The following is a 17981-nucleotide window of genomic DNA, read 5'->3' as shown; positions in this document are numbered from 1 at the left end:
AAGGATAGAGAATGATATTTTAACCATTAACAGAAACAGTAGTACTAATAATACCAAATCTTTATTAGAGGGGTAAAGAGTGTTCATTCTGGAGCCAGAATCCTGCCCCAACACCTACTCACTGTGAGACCTTGGACACCGTTTCTTAACCTCTAACATGGGAATGATAACATTGTCTCGCTCACAGGCAGTTTTGCAGTTTAAAAAGTGTACACGTCACTTCTGTAGACTGGGGCCTGGCATATTGTGAACCTTGATAAATGTTTGCGAATATTGTTAGGATGGCACTAAATGTTTGGCGTGCCCATACTCATGGAATCCTCACAAAAATCCCATGGGGTAGGTACTGTTATTATCCATTTTACAGGTGAGGAAGCTGAGACTCAGAGAAGTTAAATTGCCCAAGGTTACCTAGCTAATTAATTGCAAGGCCAGGATTAGAACCCAGACGTAGAGATCCCATTGCCCATGCTTTTAGCCTATAGCCTCAGGGAGGCAGAGAATTTCTTCTTAGTCTCAAATGTAGGCATTCACTTGGTTTGGTCTACCTCATAGCAGAAAGAATCCAAAAATAATGCACGGGCCTCCTACGTCAAGTATGACTTGGCCTTGAAGCCTCAAGGAAGGACCCTATGAAGGCAGCCACAAGCTGAATCACAGTTCTCTCTGGGTGGGTCTCAAGGAAGAAAACAAAGAAGGCAGCTCCCTTCTCCTGCGCCGTGTGGAGCTTTGAGAACCCGATCCTTCATGAAATCACACTAAAGGATGCATCTCTCGACTGAGAGCAAAGTCTGCTTCCCAGAGAATAGACCCTGCTGTTGTTTACTGAGAACCTGAGGGAAAGACCTCACACTAGTTCTACTGCCTGGGCTTCTTCCCCACAGGCAGAAACAGCTAGAAGGAAAGGAAGAAGGGATTTTGTGGACTGGTAAAGTTAGGGCTGGATAGCAGATATCTTTAAGGTGGAGCCTCTTTTGACCCTAATGACAAATTCTGTCCCTGCTGGAGCACTGGTGTTCCTTACCCTGGAGAAGATTGGAGAATGCACGTGCTGACACCTCCACTCCTTTCATAGGAAAGATATTTGAAGTTCGGTGCTAAACCAACATATCCTTTCTTGGATGGGAGCATTTTCCCCTGGCCCCTCCAAAATTATATACAAAATATGAGCTTCAGTTTCATTATCAGTAGCCTTTAGTGGCCTAGTTGACTTCAATGGATCTTTCCCAGACTTGACATCTGTGTCCAGCCAGCAAAAATTCTCAAATCCATATTATGTAGTGTTGCCTGTATTTGACCCTATTACATTCTGCTTAAGGAATGTAGTCAAAGGAAATGTTTGACTACTGGGAAGAGAAATTAAGAAAATCGGTCAGTTAAGCTGCTTAGGCTGGAATTAATGAAATTTCGAAAATGCTTTACTTAAACCCACAAAAGAAAAGCTTTTAAAAAAATGCATTCATTTGGGAACGTATCTGAATAATGAAAGCAAGATAGGCTGTGTTGTTTTTGTTTTTTTTCACCTGCATTGCCAGATACGTGTTTTTGCACTCTGCCTAATAAAGCTCCAACATGTCCAGAGACCCAGGGCATTGTCTCAACTCTGTTGGGGAAGCCACTCTTTCTAGAGTTTACCCCAAGATGTCACTGTCCAAGATGCCTACAACTCCCCAAGCTGCCTTTACTAACATCCCATTATGTCCCCAAATTGTATTGTACTATTGAGCAAATAAAGAAGCAGAACAGAAGCAGGGTAATTATGTTACATAAATTATAAATTATAGAAGGAGGTAGCTCAGAGTTTCTTGAGGTCAGCGGTCAATATTGATAGAAGTCAAACGTGCCATATCTATCATGGAGATTGACCCAGCTCACTGATCAAAATAAAGGCTTGGATAGGCCATCGAATGCGATCTTACCTATTCATTAAGTCAAGGTAATTTCCTAGCCATAGAGGCTTTAAAGGAGTGGAAGTTGCCTTGTTACCTTCTCCAGAAATCCTATTGGTTACAGGTTCATCATTTGCGATTGTTACATATTTGAGAAGGTGGAAAGTTGAGGCAATGACAAAAGTAGTTGGAACTATTTGTATATCTTGAGTAAGGTGGTTTGAAACCAGAATTATCTGCTCTCAAATTCAAGATAAACAAATGATTTCTCTAATTAGATCTCTCAACTCTAAACCTGTATCCCACTCCTTTTTCCTATCCTAAATCCTTGTCAGTCACTGAGTAGTTAGAAGGATTTGCCCTGTTCTTACACTTAATAAAAATCTCATTTCCCAAACATGGTAGAACTAACCTTGTCTTAGAATAATACCAAAACAATTAAAATCAAGAAATTATGCTATAATAGAGCCCTAATAACACTTTTCTTTTTCCTGGCTAGAAATTCCCAACCAGATTATTTTCGTCAAGACTATCCAAGAAAAGTCTCAGTTCATTGTAACTAAACACTAGCTAGTATACACAGAGCACTTATTAAGTGCCAAATGCTTATTTATTTGTAGACCAATCCTATAGCAGGTGCCATTATTACCTCCAATTTAAAGATAAAGAAACTAAGATTCAGAGCCATTAAAAGATTTACCCCGGGTGCCATGGATTCTGAGCATCCAAGAGAGGATTCGGTCCTCCTTCTGAATGACTCAAAGTCTGGAACTCTTCACCAGTAGGATCTTCAGCCATATTTGACTCATCCTGCCACTTGCTACCCAGACAGGCATGCATCTGCCTTTTCTCAAAGTCTGCCTTTTTTGTGATGTTTTATTGTCATTTTTGCCACTGCTGTTGACATGGGTGAGAAGGAAATAATTCGATTCATAAGGAAACTTCCAACAGCTTGGCGATGAGGCCTCTCCAGGTCAGGCCTGACTTCTAGTCCCACCCAGCAGAATCTCCCATGCAGAGGAAGGCATTGTGCTTAGAAGTCGCCATGAAACTAATCCCAGCAGTAATTTGGGTTTTATGAAGTTTGAGATCAGGGAACCAAGGTTTATGCCTAAGGGTCAAGGAGAGGTTTCTAACCTAAGCTCCAGGCACTTCAGATAACCTAATACTCGTAACCTTTGGGTAAGTTAGATATTACTGGTCCAGTGTGTTTGTTTGTTTATTTGTTTGTTTTTACTTAAGAGTCATTAGCATGAGTAGACAGAATTCAAACCCAGATCTGCCTGTCTCACTACTATGGGGAGGGGGTGGAAAGAAAAGAGATTCCTGGCCTTCTGAGGCTATGCTCTTTCTCCTCTCAGAACTCTGGTATCTTCCATTATGGAATCTTCCAGAGCTCCCATGGCAGAAGAGAAGATAATGGTAACAGATATCCCTAAGACCTTCCATCCCAGGCAAATACCTTTGATTCTATATATGACACAAATGCACACCTAGGGAAGGCACAACCTGTGAATCTCTGGGGACCTTGGATAAAACCCTTAGGTTCTATGAGCATGCATTCCTGATGTGTAAAATGAGTACACTGAATCGCATGCTCTCTAGAGCCCTGCCATGATGGTGTCGATTCTCTTCCACTGTAGGCGATGTTGGGACGAAACAATGGGGAGTCTTCCAGAAAGAAGGATGAAGAGGAAGTTCAGAGCAGACACCGGTTAATCCCCCTGGGCAGAAAAATCTATGAATTCTACAACGCACCCATCGTGAAGTTCTGGTTCTACACTGTAAGCATTTTCCTTTTTCTTTTTCCTAATGGGTGACCACAAAGAGCCAATGTCAATTTCACGTGCACCCTTGTGGTTTCCTCTGTGAGTCATAATATAAGGATCACACAGGCAGGGATGAAAGCTTTCCCCAAGAGTTCTGTAAGACGTGTGGAGTTTGTGAGGCGGCTTCTACAGCTTCTGCATTTCTCCTCCTTGCAGAAAATAAAGGAAATGGTAAAAGTGAGAACTAACAGAAATAGAGGTGGGACGAGTATGAGTCTAGCAAAAAAATAGATGTCATTTTATAAAACACTTGTGTGTTCTGGATGGATGAGCGCTGGATCGGAGTTGCCCATTTTAGATGCCAATCCTGGGGGTAGGGAACATTTGAAGGGTAAGGGCTGAGCAGAGTTTTCAAAGTAACGCCACTAAAGGTTGGTAGCCTAAGTGTGTAACTACTCCCAATCTGCTAGTGTCATCAAACAGCCTTTCTTGTTCAGACATGATGAAACAACATGCCAACCAAAGCAGCAAAAACTACTTGAAGTAACTACAGTCACAGTGGAGATTGTTCCGTGCACACCCTGCAAATATTTTGTGTCCACAGGATGAAATCTTGTCCCTGAAATAGCCTCTTGATATGATAGAAATGGCTAGACTCTTGGTTTCCTACTTCTGTTTTTCATGAAGATGAGCTTCCCCCAGGTCATCTCTGGTTCTCTCCAGTCACAGTGGCACTGTGCCAGATGAGGGACAGGTGTCTGTATTTTTGGCCTTTCTCACAACCAGCTACCCACCAGGCACCTGAGTCAGCAAAGGAAAATCCTAGTCTGAGGCCAAGATGACTCAAATGACCAGATGAGGTGTTTCTGTGCATGCGTGTGGTCCCGTATGCCAGCACTTAACGCTGCCTTTCAGTGAGGCTTTCTGAGTCTCAGCACTGTTCGCATGGGGCGCAGAAAAATTCTCTGCTTAGGAGGACTGTCCTGTGTACTGTACCATGTCCAGGAGCACCTCTGGCCTCAGTTCACTAGATGCCAGGAGCACTCTCCAGCCTCCACCTATGACAACCACAATGTCTCTGGACATCGCCAAATGTCCCTTTATGGACTTACTTTGCTACCAGCTGAAAACTACTGTTGTAAACTATGGTCTTGAAAGAAGATATAATTGAAATATAAATATTAGATTTTTTTAGTGAAGTAAAAATTCAGGTTTGTGAATACTAAAAATAGAAAATAATTCTCCCCCGAAAAAATTAAGACGTACAAAAATAATTTCCATTTATATATTTTATGCAGATATTAAATTTACCTTGCAGGAAACAACTTAGTGGGTGACAAGCATGGACTTTGGGGTAAGACAGGCTGAGCAGAGATCCTGTCTGGGCCCCTTAGTATTACTGTGTGACCTCAAACAAGTTACTTTAGCGCTCTGTGCCAAGATTCCTTAAGATGGGGATAATAATAGTACCTACTTTGTAGGGTTTAGTAAAGATTAAATGTGTTAAAATATGTAAAGCACTTAGAACAGTGCTTGGAACGTGTAAGCACAATATAAATGTAACTGTTTTTATTCCTAGGCTAGTCACATTGCATGGCAATAGTCCGTGTTTTTATTCATCCATCCACCCAATAGTTATGATATCATTTTTTGAACACCTACTGTGAGGCACTGTTATAAATTCTTTACATATATTTTCCCTAATTTAATAGTTTATCAAGGTAATAATTTTACCAAAAAAAAAAAAGATAATTTTACTACATTTTACACCCACTTCTGTCCTTCCTTTTATACCAGGATGCCTCAATTACCCCAGCCTAGAACAGGGCTTGGCAAACTATATTCCCACAGGCCAAATCAAGTCCCAGATCCAGGCCTATTATTGTGGACTGTGAGCTAAGAATGCTTTTTACATTTTTAAAATTGAAATAAAATCAAAGGAAGAATACTTTATCATACGTGAAAATTATATGAAACTCACACTTCAGTGTCCATAAATCAGGTTTTATTGGAACACAACCAAACTCATTCATTTACCAATAATCTGACTGCTTTTGTACTAACAACTGTTGAGTCAATTACTTGCTATAGAAAGACTGTCAGGCTCTGAAAGCCTTAAAAATGAACTCTGTGGTCCTTTACAGAAGAAATTTGCTAACTCCTTATCTAGAGCATAAAAGAACTAATAGAAATAATAGTATAAAGAATTACCTATCACCTTTACAAATACAAGACTCATTTGTCCTATCTAAGACATCTCTCTCTCTCTCTCTCTCTTTTCTTGATCATTGTTCAGCATTAACTTTATTTCCTTGATTCCCTTAGTCCCCATTTATTCAGCTGTGACAATTTGTTGGCCAAGAGACTTTTAAGTCACAAATGCCTTGGACAGTGGTTTTCAGTCTTGACTACATATTGGGATTGCCTGGAGTGCTTTAAAAAACAACAACACCTGGGTTCTATTTAATCCACCTATTTATCTATTAAAAAAAAAATTTTAAGGTACCTGGGTTCTCTATTCTCAGAGATTCTGACATCATTGGTCTGGGCACAACCAAAGCTTCAGACTATTTCAAAGGACCCAGGTGTTTGTAATGAGTAGCGAGGGTTAAGAACCACTGCCCCAGACAGAAGGCCCAGTATTTTTTTCCAAAACTTCTTTGATGATAAAGAATTTTGTTAGAAATGCACATCGTGGCCCTATCACAGACCCATGAAATCTAATCTCCAAGGAGTTGCTGAAGAGGCTATATGTTTAACAAGCTCCCCAAGTGAGTCTTATAGTCCAGGAAGCTTGGGACACACTGCTCTCCTTGTATCAGATGCCTCCGAGAAGTGGAGCCTGTGTGTCCGGCTCCCTTCTGCGCGGCTGACGGTAGACTCAGCAAACCCATTGGACTGGACACCCCAGTCATGTTGTTAGTGTTTACATAATGACTTCCAGAAATCCATAGCTGTGTGTTTACAAAGCCTAGGCCTCGAGGAAGTGCATGGAGATGAGGAATGCCAGATTTTTAAGTCCCCTCCCCAGAGATGCTTAACAGTAAAATTCGCTTTAGATCAAACCTCCCATTTGCTTTCGGATGTGTTCCTTCCTATAAGAGTATTTCCCACTCTGGTTTCCAAAAATATCTCCTTCTGTGTACACTCCCAAGTTTCTGAAAGAGGGAACACACCTCATTTCCACATAAGTTCACTTCCATATCTTAGCAAGTTTCCAGAAGGCCAGGTTGGGTCCTCTTCTGTTCTAAGAAGAAAGGAGGCAGGGATCCAGCTGGTCTGTGATGAGACCATCACAGATCTGGTCTGTGATGAGAGTCATTTCAAGTGCCCAGCTGGAAAGGACACCGTTGCAAGTTATAAAAGAGGAACCAAGTCAGAGGGCAAGGGATAAGCTCTGGGCTTCTCCAGCATGGACAGACTCCTGCCTCTGTTTGAACACCACTGTGCCCCCTCCCCTCTCCAAGGGCAGGAGGAGAAAGCTCACCAGGGATCCACACAACCTGAAGAAAGCTCTGGTGCTTTCATTGCATAGTTTGGGAGTTGAGCATCTTGGTTAATGGAAAATGCATAAAAAGAATATATGAGCAAATAAAATGCAAATCCTTAGAGGATGCCTACTGACTTAAATAAGCATCATGAGGTTATGTTTCTGTTCAAAGTTTTGACATTCTACACACAACTTGTTAAAGCTCACAGAATATATGTGTGTAGACACACACAATTTTAAAGCATGTCATGTTAAGGTAATCTGTAGCTAGACCCCATGAATGTTGGTGAGTTCTAAGATAGGTTGCTTCTCAGACAGCAGACAGTCCTCTGTTGTGCCATTTAAACATGTTTAAAGTCATATTTTTGGAAGTCTATATTTTGAGAGTTGTCCCAAAATGTTATATTATAGCTTGAACATGGAAAGAAAAGCATTATAGAGTAACTGGATTTAAAGAAGAGGCTGAGGGGCATTTGAGTGGCTCAAGGGGCTGAGGGTCCAACTCGTGATAGTGGCTCAGGTCATGATCCCAAGGTTGTGAGATCAAGCCCTGCGTCGAGCTCCGTGCTGGGCCTGGAGCCTGCTTAAGATTCTCTCTCTTTCTCTCCCTCTGTCCTTCCCCCACTCGCTGGCTCTCTCAAAAAAAATAATAATAATAATAACAAATAACAGGCTGATCGTGGAAGAAGCATAAGCAGTAAGGAGGGCAATTTAAAAAAGGAGAGGTATGGCTAGTTAACCAGACCAAAAGGAAACAAGTACTGAGGTAAGAGGAGACGAGGAATGGAAGTTGCTTGAAAAAAGAAGCAAATAATTATTTTAGCCACCATTCATTTGGCCTCTACAACTGTTAGGAACTAGATACAGGGGTGCCTGGGTGGCTCAGTCGGTTAAGTGTCTGACTCCGGCTCAGGTGGTGAACTCACGGTTCATGAGTTCGAGCCCTGCATCGGGCTGTCTCCTGTCAGCGCAGAGCCCACTTCAGATCCTCTGTCTCCCTCGCTCTCTGCTCCTCCCCCACCTCTCTCTCAAAAATAAATAAACATTTTTTAAAAAGGGAGATAGATATATATTCTCCCCCCCCCCCAAACTCACCCCCCCCCAATCCTTCCAAAAGCTCTGTAAGGTCAGTAGCCATCGTCTCCATTTCACAGGATGGAGGCCCAGGCAGGTGCATTGATGTACACGAAATGATACAGCTTGGAAATACTCGAGCTAGGATTTAAATCCAAGTTTCCCTGACTGCATCTACATTCCTTCAGCCAAACCAATACACTAGACCTGTATTCGGAGGACAGAGGCAGGTTGGAAGAGATGCTTAAATACTAAAATGCAGAGGTTCTGGAAGAATTGTGTGGGTGTCACTGGGCCTGCGTGTGACAAGAGAAGATAGTTCTTTGGAATGTGTCACAATGAATTGGGTGAAATAATAAAAACCAGGGCAGTTAGAGAGACTCATTTCCCCTAGAAGCAATAAATATGACCCAACAAACAAAAGGAAGCAACCAGAAAGAAGGATTTCAGGCCAGAAGGAGGCTGAGAATATGTTTTAGAGTTTCGCTATTGAAGTCCGCTGTGTCTTGTGAAATACAGTACTCGTGGGGACCGAGAGTGGATGCCCGTGTATAACGGTAAACAGGAACCATATGAACCAAATTGCATTTTAAACAGTATCCCACATGATTTCAAGTAGAGCAGAAGCCTCAGGTGAGGTTTCCACACTGTGCTAACAGCCCCAGAGGGAAGGAGCGGGGGCCGAGGTGTGGATTAAAGTGACAGTCCGTGAGGGGCACCTGGGTGGCTCCGTCAATTAAGCGTCTGACTTCAGCTCAGGTCATGATCTCGAGGCTCGTGAGTCTGAGCCCCGGGTCGGGCTCTGTGCGGACAGCTCAGAGCCTGGAACCTCCTTTGGATTCTGTGTCTCCCTCTCTCTGCCCCTCCCCCACTCACACCTTGTCTTTCTCTCAAAAAAAAAACAAAAAAACAAAAAAAAAAAAAACACCTTAAAATTTTGTTAAGTGACAGTCCCTGAAGGGGTGAGCAGACAAGAGCGCAAGGTGGAGAAGGAACAGCCTCTCCACAGCTGTCCTCATGCTTCCACTCCTGATCTCACTGAACTCTGACATATGTTCACCACGCAAGAGACCAGAAATTATATGGTTGTGTCTGTAAATGCGTCATCATAGGGGCTTTAAAAATACCTTTGACTCCTATTCAGAATCTATGTATCCATTTTATTAAAAAAGGAAAGGAAGGAAGAAAGACAGCGAGCGGCCCCATTAGCAGAGAAAGGAACGTTTCTCGAGCTCTGTGGGGCCGCCAGTTCCCCTTTCTGTCTCGCAGTCAGGCTGTACCTTTCCCCACCTGCTAAGGTGCCTGCAGGGCTCCAGAGTCGCACTGTATCTCCAAGGCCTCCACCCTTTTGCCCACACTGTGTCCTATTCTTTGCTCTGCGGGCTCTGAAGAGTGCAGACAGGAATAAACCCGCTCTCACTTCCTGCTCACAGCCCCCGGGGCCCCGAAAGCCAGCGAGCGCCTTACTCAGCTTGAAGCGTTGCCTAGAGAAGGTTGAGCTCGTACGCCATTTCCCCGAGGAGGAGTTTTTCTCCAGAGGTTCCGCAGGCCCTGACACAAGAACCCCACCAGCCCTCCTACACTCCACGCACTCATCTAGACATAACCGAGTCCTCCAGTGACAGTCACTAAACCTGAGCCCCCAGGGGTTTTCGGCGGACACCCAGCACCTCAGCCAGTGCTATCGGGATTCAGCCTCCGGGCCAGAGCCCCATGAGGCTTACGCCCCCCTCCAAGCCACAGTTGGCTACACAGACCCATTCCTTTCTATAAATTGCTTTATCTTCTCTTGTTTTCTTTCAAAGAAGCAGAAACCAGGGAGGACTATCCCAACTTGGATAGGGTGGGGAGGTGTTGCTATAGAAAATGGATAAAATCCTCCCAGGGCACTGCTAAGCCAAGCACATTAAGGGAGGAGGAGGAGAAAAAAAGAAGACATTAACTCAGAAAACAATTCAAGTGGGACTTCAAGATAAAATCCAGTCTATTTTTATGTTGGTTTGACCAGTTTACAAGTATAGTATGTGCCTTCCTTTCCTTCCTACAGACATTTCACCTACCTGGCATTCATTAGGCACAAATCCACCGTGTGCCCTAGTTCAAGAACCTGAGGCTCCGGGCGCCTGGGTGGCTCAGTCGGTTGAGTGTCTGACACTTGATTTCAGCTCCGGTTGTGATTTCACAGTCCTCGGATCCAGCCCCGCCTCTTTGGGATTCTCTCTCTCCTTCTGTCTCTGCCCATCCCCTACTCATTTTCTCTCTCTCTCCCAAAATAAACAAATAAACTTAAAAAGAAAAAAAAAGAACCTGAGGCTTATGCATGAACAAGAGTAGCACTGAGAGAAGAGATCCCCTTTTTAGCCAGAAAGACACAAGAAACGGTAATAGCCAAACAAAAAGGATGCATCATGGCACAGAAGTAAAGGCAAAGTACTGGACCCAGGGACACATGTAAGGGACAAAAGGAAGATAGCACATCACATTATTTCAAACATTATAGTCATTTCCTTAAATTCTTTGAATAGCTTAAAGCCTTGAAGTTCATTTTGTTGTGAATTCTGAGTCCTGCTTGCTGACCTTGCTCTGTTCTGCCATGCGGCGGCCTTGCCCAAGGGCCGGGCTCCCGGGTCTCTGTAGCCAGAACCCTGTATTGTGTTTCCTTACAGCTGGCGTACATTGGATACTTGATGCTCTTCAACTATATCGTGTTAGTGAAGATGGAGCGCTGGCCTTCCACGCAGGAATGGATCGTCATTTCGTACATATTCACCCTGGGGATAGAGAAGATGAGAGAGGTAACTGCTTTCATAAAGGAGAACATAGGAGAAAAACAGTGGTCGGTTACCTTTGTGAGTGGAAGGGAGGGGCGATGCTAGGGATCCAAATTAAGCCAGAAACCGTTTTCTCTATGCTGCACAGAAATAATGGACTCGGCCTCGAGGGCCGGTAGCAAACCTGGGGAGGCGTCATAGTGTGGGTTTTATAGGGTCATCACTTCACGCCTGCTCAGGGTTTGCTCTAGCTTTTGCCAACAGATCTCTTGTCCAAGAAGAGTTGTCGTCGACACTGTTTACACGTCTCTTTCCTCGACCCTATAAACGAGAGTTTTCAAATTTTCCCATTTTTCCACTTTTAACTCCCATTGCAACCCCTTACTCTGGGTCTCTTTGGCACTATCATCCAATACCTATGATTCTCCAAATGCATTTCAGCAGCTGTAGAAGGAACTACGCTTCCATTCATTAATCTATCCTCTACTTTATTCCTTCTCAACATTTATTATGCACCTGCTGAGCACCAGCCTCTCCACCAACCCTAGGAATCACTGAAGTGGGCTGAATATATTTCTTGTCCTTCGGGTTGAGGGTGTGGGCCCCTCTGTACTCCCCACATCCCCACCTTGTTAAAGGAGCCATCATAACCCCACCCCCCATATGACTTGCTTGAAGTTCAAAGCCAGAGTCAGGGGCCTTCCCAATCTGAGCTGCTAAAATGAATGTGGTCAAGCAAACGTCCACCAGAGGGCTCTGCAACTCTGCTCAACGCGCTCCACCAACCCATTCCCTACGCTGTAGGGAAGGCACGCTTGTGTGATGATTCTTCTGCATTTCCCCCTGGAACTACAGTCATCAGGGCAGGTCTTTTCTGGAAGAATTACTCTCTGTCAAGTCCACTGCACGTTCAAGAGCTCTCGAGCAATCCTACTCCCAAAGCTACAGTGAGTGAGAAAATACATCGGGATCCATACAAAAATGGATTCCTACAAATCCACAAATTCACCCTTGCCTTCATTACCAACCGGTTAAAATACCCTTAGTCTCTTAGGTTTTAGTTCTCTTTCAGAGAAAAGGATGCAGTATCTATTAGATGCCGTCATATGGGATCATTTTTAAAAATCTCTTAAAATACATTCAGAGCCCTTCTTTGGGGTTTTTAAACTGCTTCGGGGACACTTAAATTCTAATCAGCATGTCCCCATGCTGAGAGTTTGGAGGTGTGCACTAGTCCCATTTTATAAAAAGCTGGATATTCTTTTTAATGGATGCCCTGCCTGGCCTCGTTCTAACTAGTTGTGTACTGTTCGGCCTCCCCATTCACAATGCCTTCTACTTCCTGAGCACGGCCGTGGATTTCCCATTGGTAAACTGAAAAAGCTGTAATAAATTTGCAGTGCTCTTTGTGTAGCGCTCTGACAACGGAGGCCTGCTACCGCCAAGGGCTCTGGTGCTGTTCAGTGCTAGCTCCTCTCCCGTGATTTAACGCCCAGATGCATATTACTTCCCCGTGATAAGCAGAAAAGGGAAAGACTCGCGCAGGGAGACTGGAATCCCTCCAGGGACGAGGCTGGAAGAAGACAGGGAGCAGCCTGTACTCCGTGGACTGTTCTGGAAGAGGCTGCCAAGCAGGCGGGCTGCCAGGAACCTCCCGGCCTGGATATCCATTTCTCCTGAGGCGGCATGTAACAGTGGCCCGGGCTCTGCAGGGTCGGGTCAGCAGGGGGTCATCCCAGGAGTCCTGGCTCCTGAGGAGGCCGCTCGGGGAGGCCCCCACCGCCTTCGTGGGCGATCTTTTCCTTGTCAGCCTGGCGGGGCCGCACCCCGCCCCAGGTCCCGGACCCGCTGAGGATGCTCAACCGCCCAGGGGCTGCGGACCCCACAGGTCCCGCCTCCGCGTCGTCCGCAGGGCGCAGGCACGCAAGATCCCGGACACGTGGAAATCTCCGTAGGCTTCCCGGCCTTCAGGGATATACGAGCGGGGCTTTGTGGTTTCACAGACGGCCCACCCATTCCCAGCACCACATACTTCCGCGCGCAGTCACCAAAACAAGCCGCGGGGATCCCTCAAGCGACCGGAACTGTTTACACCGTGCGTGGGCGGACGTTCTCCCCCCGGACCCTCCTCCCGGCAACCCCGCGAGGGCCAGACCTGGCCGCGGCGCGAGGGCACGCCCACTCCTGCGGTCGCGCCCACTCTGCGGCCACGCCCCCTCGGAGCAGGGGGTCGCGGCTGGCCCAGAGCCGGTGGGAGAAGCTTTAGGGCCGGGGTACCTGCGTTCCTGCTTCACCCTAGCCTCTCAGCCTTGACCTCCCCCCCCCCCTTTTTTTTTCTTATGTTGGGATTTCACAGAAATATTTCCACAGTTTAGAAACTGATGCTATCAATCTCTGTTGACCAATTGTAGGAAAGCGTGGACGCAGGGGTAGAAAAACTCCAAGGCATTTCCCCTCCGCCCCCCTACCCACACGCAGGGAGTTTTCCCTAGCTAAGATGCAGGGGTGTGAGAAACCGCCAGGACGACGACAGCTGCAGGAATCCCTGATGGGGAGGACAGTGCTTCCCTCAACCTGTGGACCCCAGCTTGCCCTGAGAACTTGTTATGAATGTAAACTCTCCAGCCTCACACACCAGGCATCACTGAAGCAGAAACTCCAGGCGTAGGGCGCGGCCATCGTGTTTTCACCAGCCCCTAGGTGATTCTGATGCCCGCTCAAGAAACCCTGGCCTGGGGTTTAGGGGTGAATGTAGCCCTACAGAGGAGGAAGAATGAGGCTACCAGCTGGCTCTGGCATCTCGCACAGCATTCCAAGCCCTCGTCCTGACTTACTAAGACCTCCCTTCCTTAAGTATTTCAGGTCACGGCAAACCATTAAAGGGGACCAGAGGATGCAAATAAACAGCTGCAGATTAGACCCTGTCCCCTGTCTTTGCTTTCCTCTCTTTTGAGAGGAGATTCCGAGTTGGGTGATGGCTCAAAGAGACTGAAGTCTCCGGGTAAACCCAAAGGCCCAGCTACTCAGCCTCTATAGGCCAGCCTCCCTGGCTCCTCACATCCGGGGACAAGCTGTGGTGTCGGACCAGTGGGACTCACTCTCCAACTATGCGTTTCATAGAGCCTCTGTGTGGCAGCAAAAAGGCCCCTCTAGATTTGAGGTAAGTCAGAGCCCTACCCAGTACCTAATGATATGTAGCAGTCAGTCAACAAACATTTAATTGAGAATCTGTTATGTAACCGGCCCTGGGGACCAAAGGGTCTGCCTCAGAGTTTACAGTGGAGATGATAGGTGGGTAGACCAACACAGACAACATGTTTACCTGCATACAGAAAACTTCATAGAGTGACAAACTCTTCAAAACCGAAGATAGGGTAATATATTAGCAAGTGACAGGGATGTGGAGGCCCCTGCAGGTAGGATAGTCAAAGATCTTCTTAAGAAAGGGAAATTAGAGCAGAGACCTTGAGGATGAGGAGGAGCAAAACATGTAAAATTCTGGGAGAAGAAAATGCCCAACAGAAGGAACAAGTGCAAATGTCCCGAGCATATAATGAGCCGCTATGTCCGTAGGTGTTGAATGGGGGGAATGTGGTGGGCTGTGAAATGAAGCCACCGTAAGGAGTTTGGGTCTTTCTCTGTGTGTGTTGGAAGCCATCGGGAGATTGAAATATTCATTTATCACAATTTGCTTTAGTTTTTGTTGTTGTTCATACATCTCTCAAATCACTCTCTTTTTTAGATTGTGGTATAATTTACCTGGAAGAAAATAAACAACTCATAGGAAAATAATAAACTCATTCTTATTTATAAGAAAATAAATAAACTCATTCTGTTTACCCATACAACCGTGTGTAATCACCACCCAGATCACGGCTTCAGTTTTTAAAGATCATTCTGTGTGCTAGTTAGAGAATGGGTTGAGGGAGAGTAGACACCGATGGTGGCAGGAATACCAGTCAGAAGGCTGTTGCAATCATCTAGGTGATGTGGTAGGACTGAGAATACAATGGCAACAGTGGGTGGTGGTGAGCAGTGGTTGGATCAGATTGTATTTAGAAATAGAGGTGATATTGATACAGATTATATGGATGTGACGAGAAGAATGAAGGAGTCCTCCCTGGTGGTCTGAGTAACTCAATATGGTGGCACTCTTTACTGAGATGGAGTGGAATTTCAGAGATTTGCAGTGTGTCAGGAATCTGTCATTTTATAGCAAAACCCTAATGGGTATCTTAGGATTGTAAGGCAACCCAAAGGATCAAACTTCTTGCTTCTGTTTGCCTCTGGAATGCTTGTATCTTCCTGGTCTGAGCTTAGCTCAGTGGTATATTCATAGCATGCAAATATTCAAGTAAACACAGGTAAACAAAACAAGCTACTGATGTCAACTAACAGACCAAGCGTTTTCCAACTGGACCTAAAACATGGACTGAAACCAGACCTAACCCCACCCTCTTTTCCTGTCTTTTAGATCCTGATGTCAGAGCCAGGGAAGTTGCTACAGAAAGTAAAGGTGTGGCTGCAGGAGTACTGGAATGTCACAGACCTAATAGCCATCCTTTTGTTCTCTGTGGGAATGATCCTTCGTCTCCAAGACCAGCCCTTCAGGAGTGATGGGAGGGTCATCTATTGTGTGAACATCATTTATTGGTACATCCGTCTACTAGACATCTTCGGCGTGAACAAGTATTTGGGCCCATACGTAATGATGATTGGAAAAATGGTAAGCAGGGTTCTCTGATTCCGTGTTATAAATATGCAGAGGAGAAGTGGCAGTAATAGGAAGAGGAAAATCATTCATTTGGGCCTGCTGTGATGGTCTGAGATGGCCCTGGGGGTGTTTGGATTTTTAATTCCTTTTGAGCGTTTGGGAGTTTGACTACATCTGTATACATCACTGGAAAATTAACGATCATTCACCCATTTACTTACTGAAAAACATACACAGATCATCTCTTTTGGGCTAAGCACCGGAGTAGGAGTTGGGTATTTAAAGGTGCTCATTCCGTGAGATTGAAGATGAGAGAGAAGTAATTACCATACAGTGTGCGAATGCTGTTAGAGAGATGTGTATAAAGGAGCATAGAAAAGACAATGTAGGTCAGGGACGGCTTCGTGTGGAGGTTACATTTTAGCTGGATCTTGGAGGAAGAGTGGGTCTCCACTCCAAATCTTTAGAAGATTTTTAAATTTTAACATTTCTTATTTTTTTTTTCCTAATAAAGTCCTTGAAAAATGCCTTTCCCTACACAAAGGGAAGGAAGTACAGTCTATTTTAGTTGAGTTAGGTTGAATTTTATTTGGATATTACGTTCTATCCATATATCATGTATTTTGTTACACTACTGGAAAATGGAGAGTTAAGAACTGGGTTCCAGAATGATGCCCCTACCTATTCTTTAAAAAAGAATCCCAGAGGGCACCTGGGTGGCTCAGTCAGTTAAGCATCTGACTTTGGCTCAGGTCATGATATGGTTCATGCGTTCAAGCCCCGAGTCAGGCTCAGTGCTGACAGCTCGGAGCCTGGAGCCTGCTTCGGATTCTGTGTCTCCCTCTCTCTCTGCCCCTCCCCCACTTGTGCTCTCTCTTTCTCAAAAATGAATAAACATTTAAAAAAAAAAAAAACTTAAAAAATTTAAAAAAAAAGAATCCCAAGTGGCAAACTAATATGCTTTCCCACAAATGGCTGTGGACTTGTTCCTTGACCACCCTGGTTTCCGGACTCTCTCCATAAAGACTCAGCCCTAGGAGGACAGCAGTAGTGTGAACCCTAGGGGTGCACAAATATATCAGCTCCTGCTCCAGACTCACTAGAAAAAGAATTAGAGCCCTCTGCTCAGAACCTAGGTGCTTCTTATCAATTACCCCACTTTTCAAAGTGTGACCCTTACTTCACCTTCACAGCGCATATGTGGAAAAACCCAAATACCTCCATCCTACCATGGTAAACGCCTCTTCCTGAAAAACTCTGTTCTAATAACCTCCCGTCTACTTCCACTTGTGGGCTGTCAAAAACTAACAATTGGTCAATAGCTGTCCTTTATCATCCTCCCTCAAATTTCACTATATACATCATCACAGCTGACCTTTCAGTCAGCAGATCTGTGTTTATCATTATTATTAGTGTGTGGGTGCATGTGTCACTCTACTGAAATGAATCTTAAATAACCAAGACTCTTCCTACAAAAGCACTGAGAAACACAAGTAAAGGGAAGGAGAATTTGAATCCAAAAGGTAGGAGTTATGAGACCTTGAGAAATGTATTTAACCTCCTTAAGACCCAGTTTACTCATTTAAAGTAATTATAATAAATGCAAGGTTATATCTTGCAGGGCTTTTGTGATGATTACAAATAACACATGCCAAGTAGCTGATAGGGTCTGGCTCATAGCAGGTAGTTGATAAAATTGCATCTGTTATGTTTATGTGTGCCTTCTGTTTATGAAAGTACAATAAAAAGTGGGGAGGGGGTGAGATATTGGTGAGCACGGTTATTCCACTCTATTCCTAACCCTTTTATACAAAAGCTTGAGACCTATAACACCAGTATTGCTTAGGGGAGATATCACCAAGCCCATTCTAGAGAGGAAGAACTTGAATTCAACAAGCTTGAATTATTTACCCAAAACTGAATCCCAGTTCAATTGGGATTTTTGACTGGGGGGGGGGGGATGTGTATCTTACTCTATTGCACAACCTGTTCTATAATCTTCTCTGTTCTTTTAGTAATGAATTTGAGATTGTGGTAAAGATTCTTATGTCTAAAAGCAGAGAATCTCAATTTAGAGCCAGTGGGAAAGATTTAAGAGAAAGGATCAGTGGACCCTCCACCTAATTTGTATATAAAAATTTGTGGGTGTATGAATTTTCTGGACAGAGAAGACAAGCTTCCATGAGATTCTCAAATGTATACTCAAATGGACCCAATGAAAGTGAAGAGTTACAACAGCCACAAAATTAGGCCAAGTTTTCTCAACCTTGATAC

At 44.6% G+C, this 17981-nt stretch overlaps 1 protein-coding gene across 1 annotated transcript in view; it reads left to right on the top strand.

The window, feature by feature from the left end:
* The window catches only part of LOC122204457 (transient receptor potential cation channel subfamily M member 3), an 89324-nt gene that overhangs the window by 23203 nt on the left and 48140 nt on the right, over window positions 1–17981 (top strand). The window contains exons 9-11 of the mRNA XM_042911958.1: window positions 3533–3673; window positions 10889–11017; window positions 15468–15719. Coding sequence (XP_042767892.1) covers window positions 3533–3673; window positions 10889–11017; window positions 15468–15719 — 522 coding nt within the window. The remainder of the gene's footprint in view (window positions 1–3532; window positions 3674–10888; window positions 11018–15467; window positions 15720–17981) is intronic.

The sequence above is a fragment of the Panthera leo genome, chromosome D4 (assembly GCF_018350215.1).
Source record: "Panthera leo isolate Ple1 chromosome D4, P.leo_Ple1_pat1.1, whole genome shotgun sequence".
NCBI classification, from domain to species: Eukaryota; Metazoa; Chordata; class Mammalia; order Carnivora; family Felidae; genus Panthera; species Panthera leo.
Note: the sequence above shows the minus strand (reverse complement) of the source record. Positions and strands in the feature narration are given on the sequence as shown.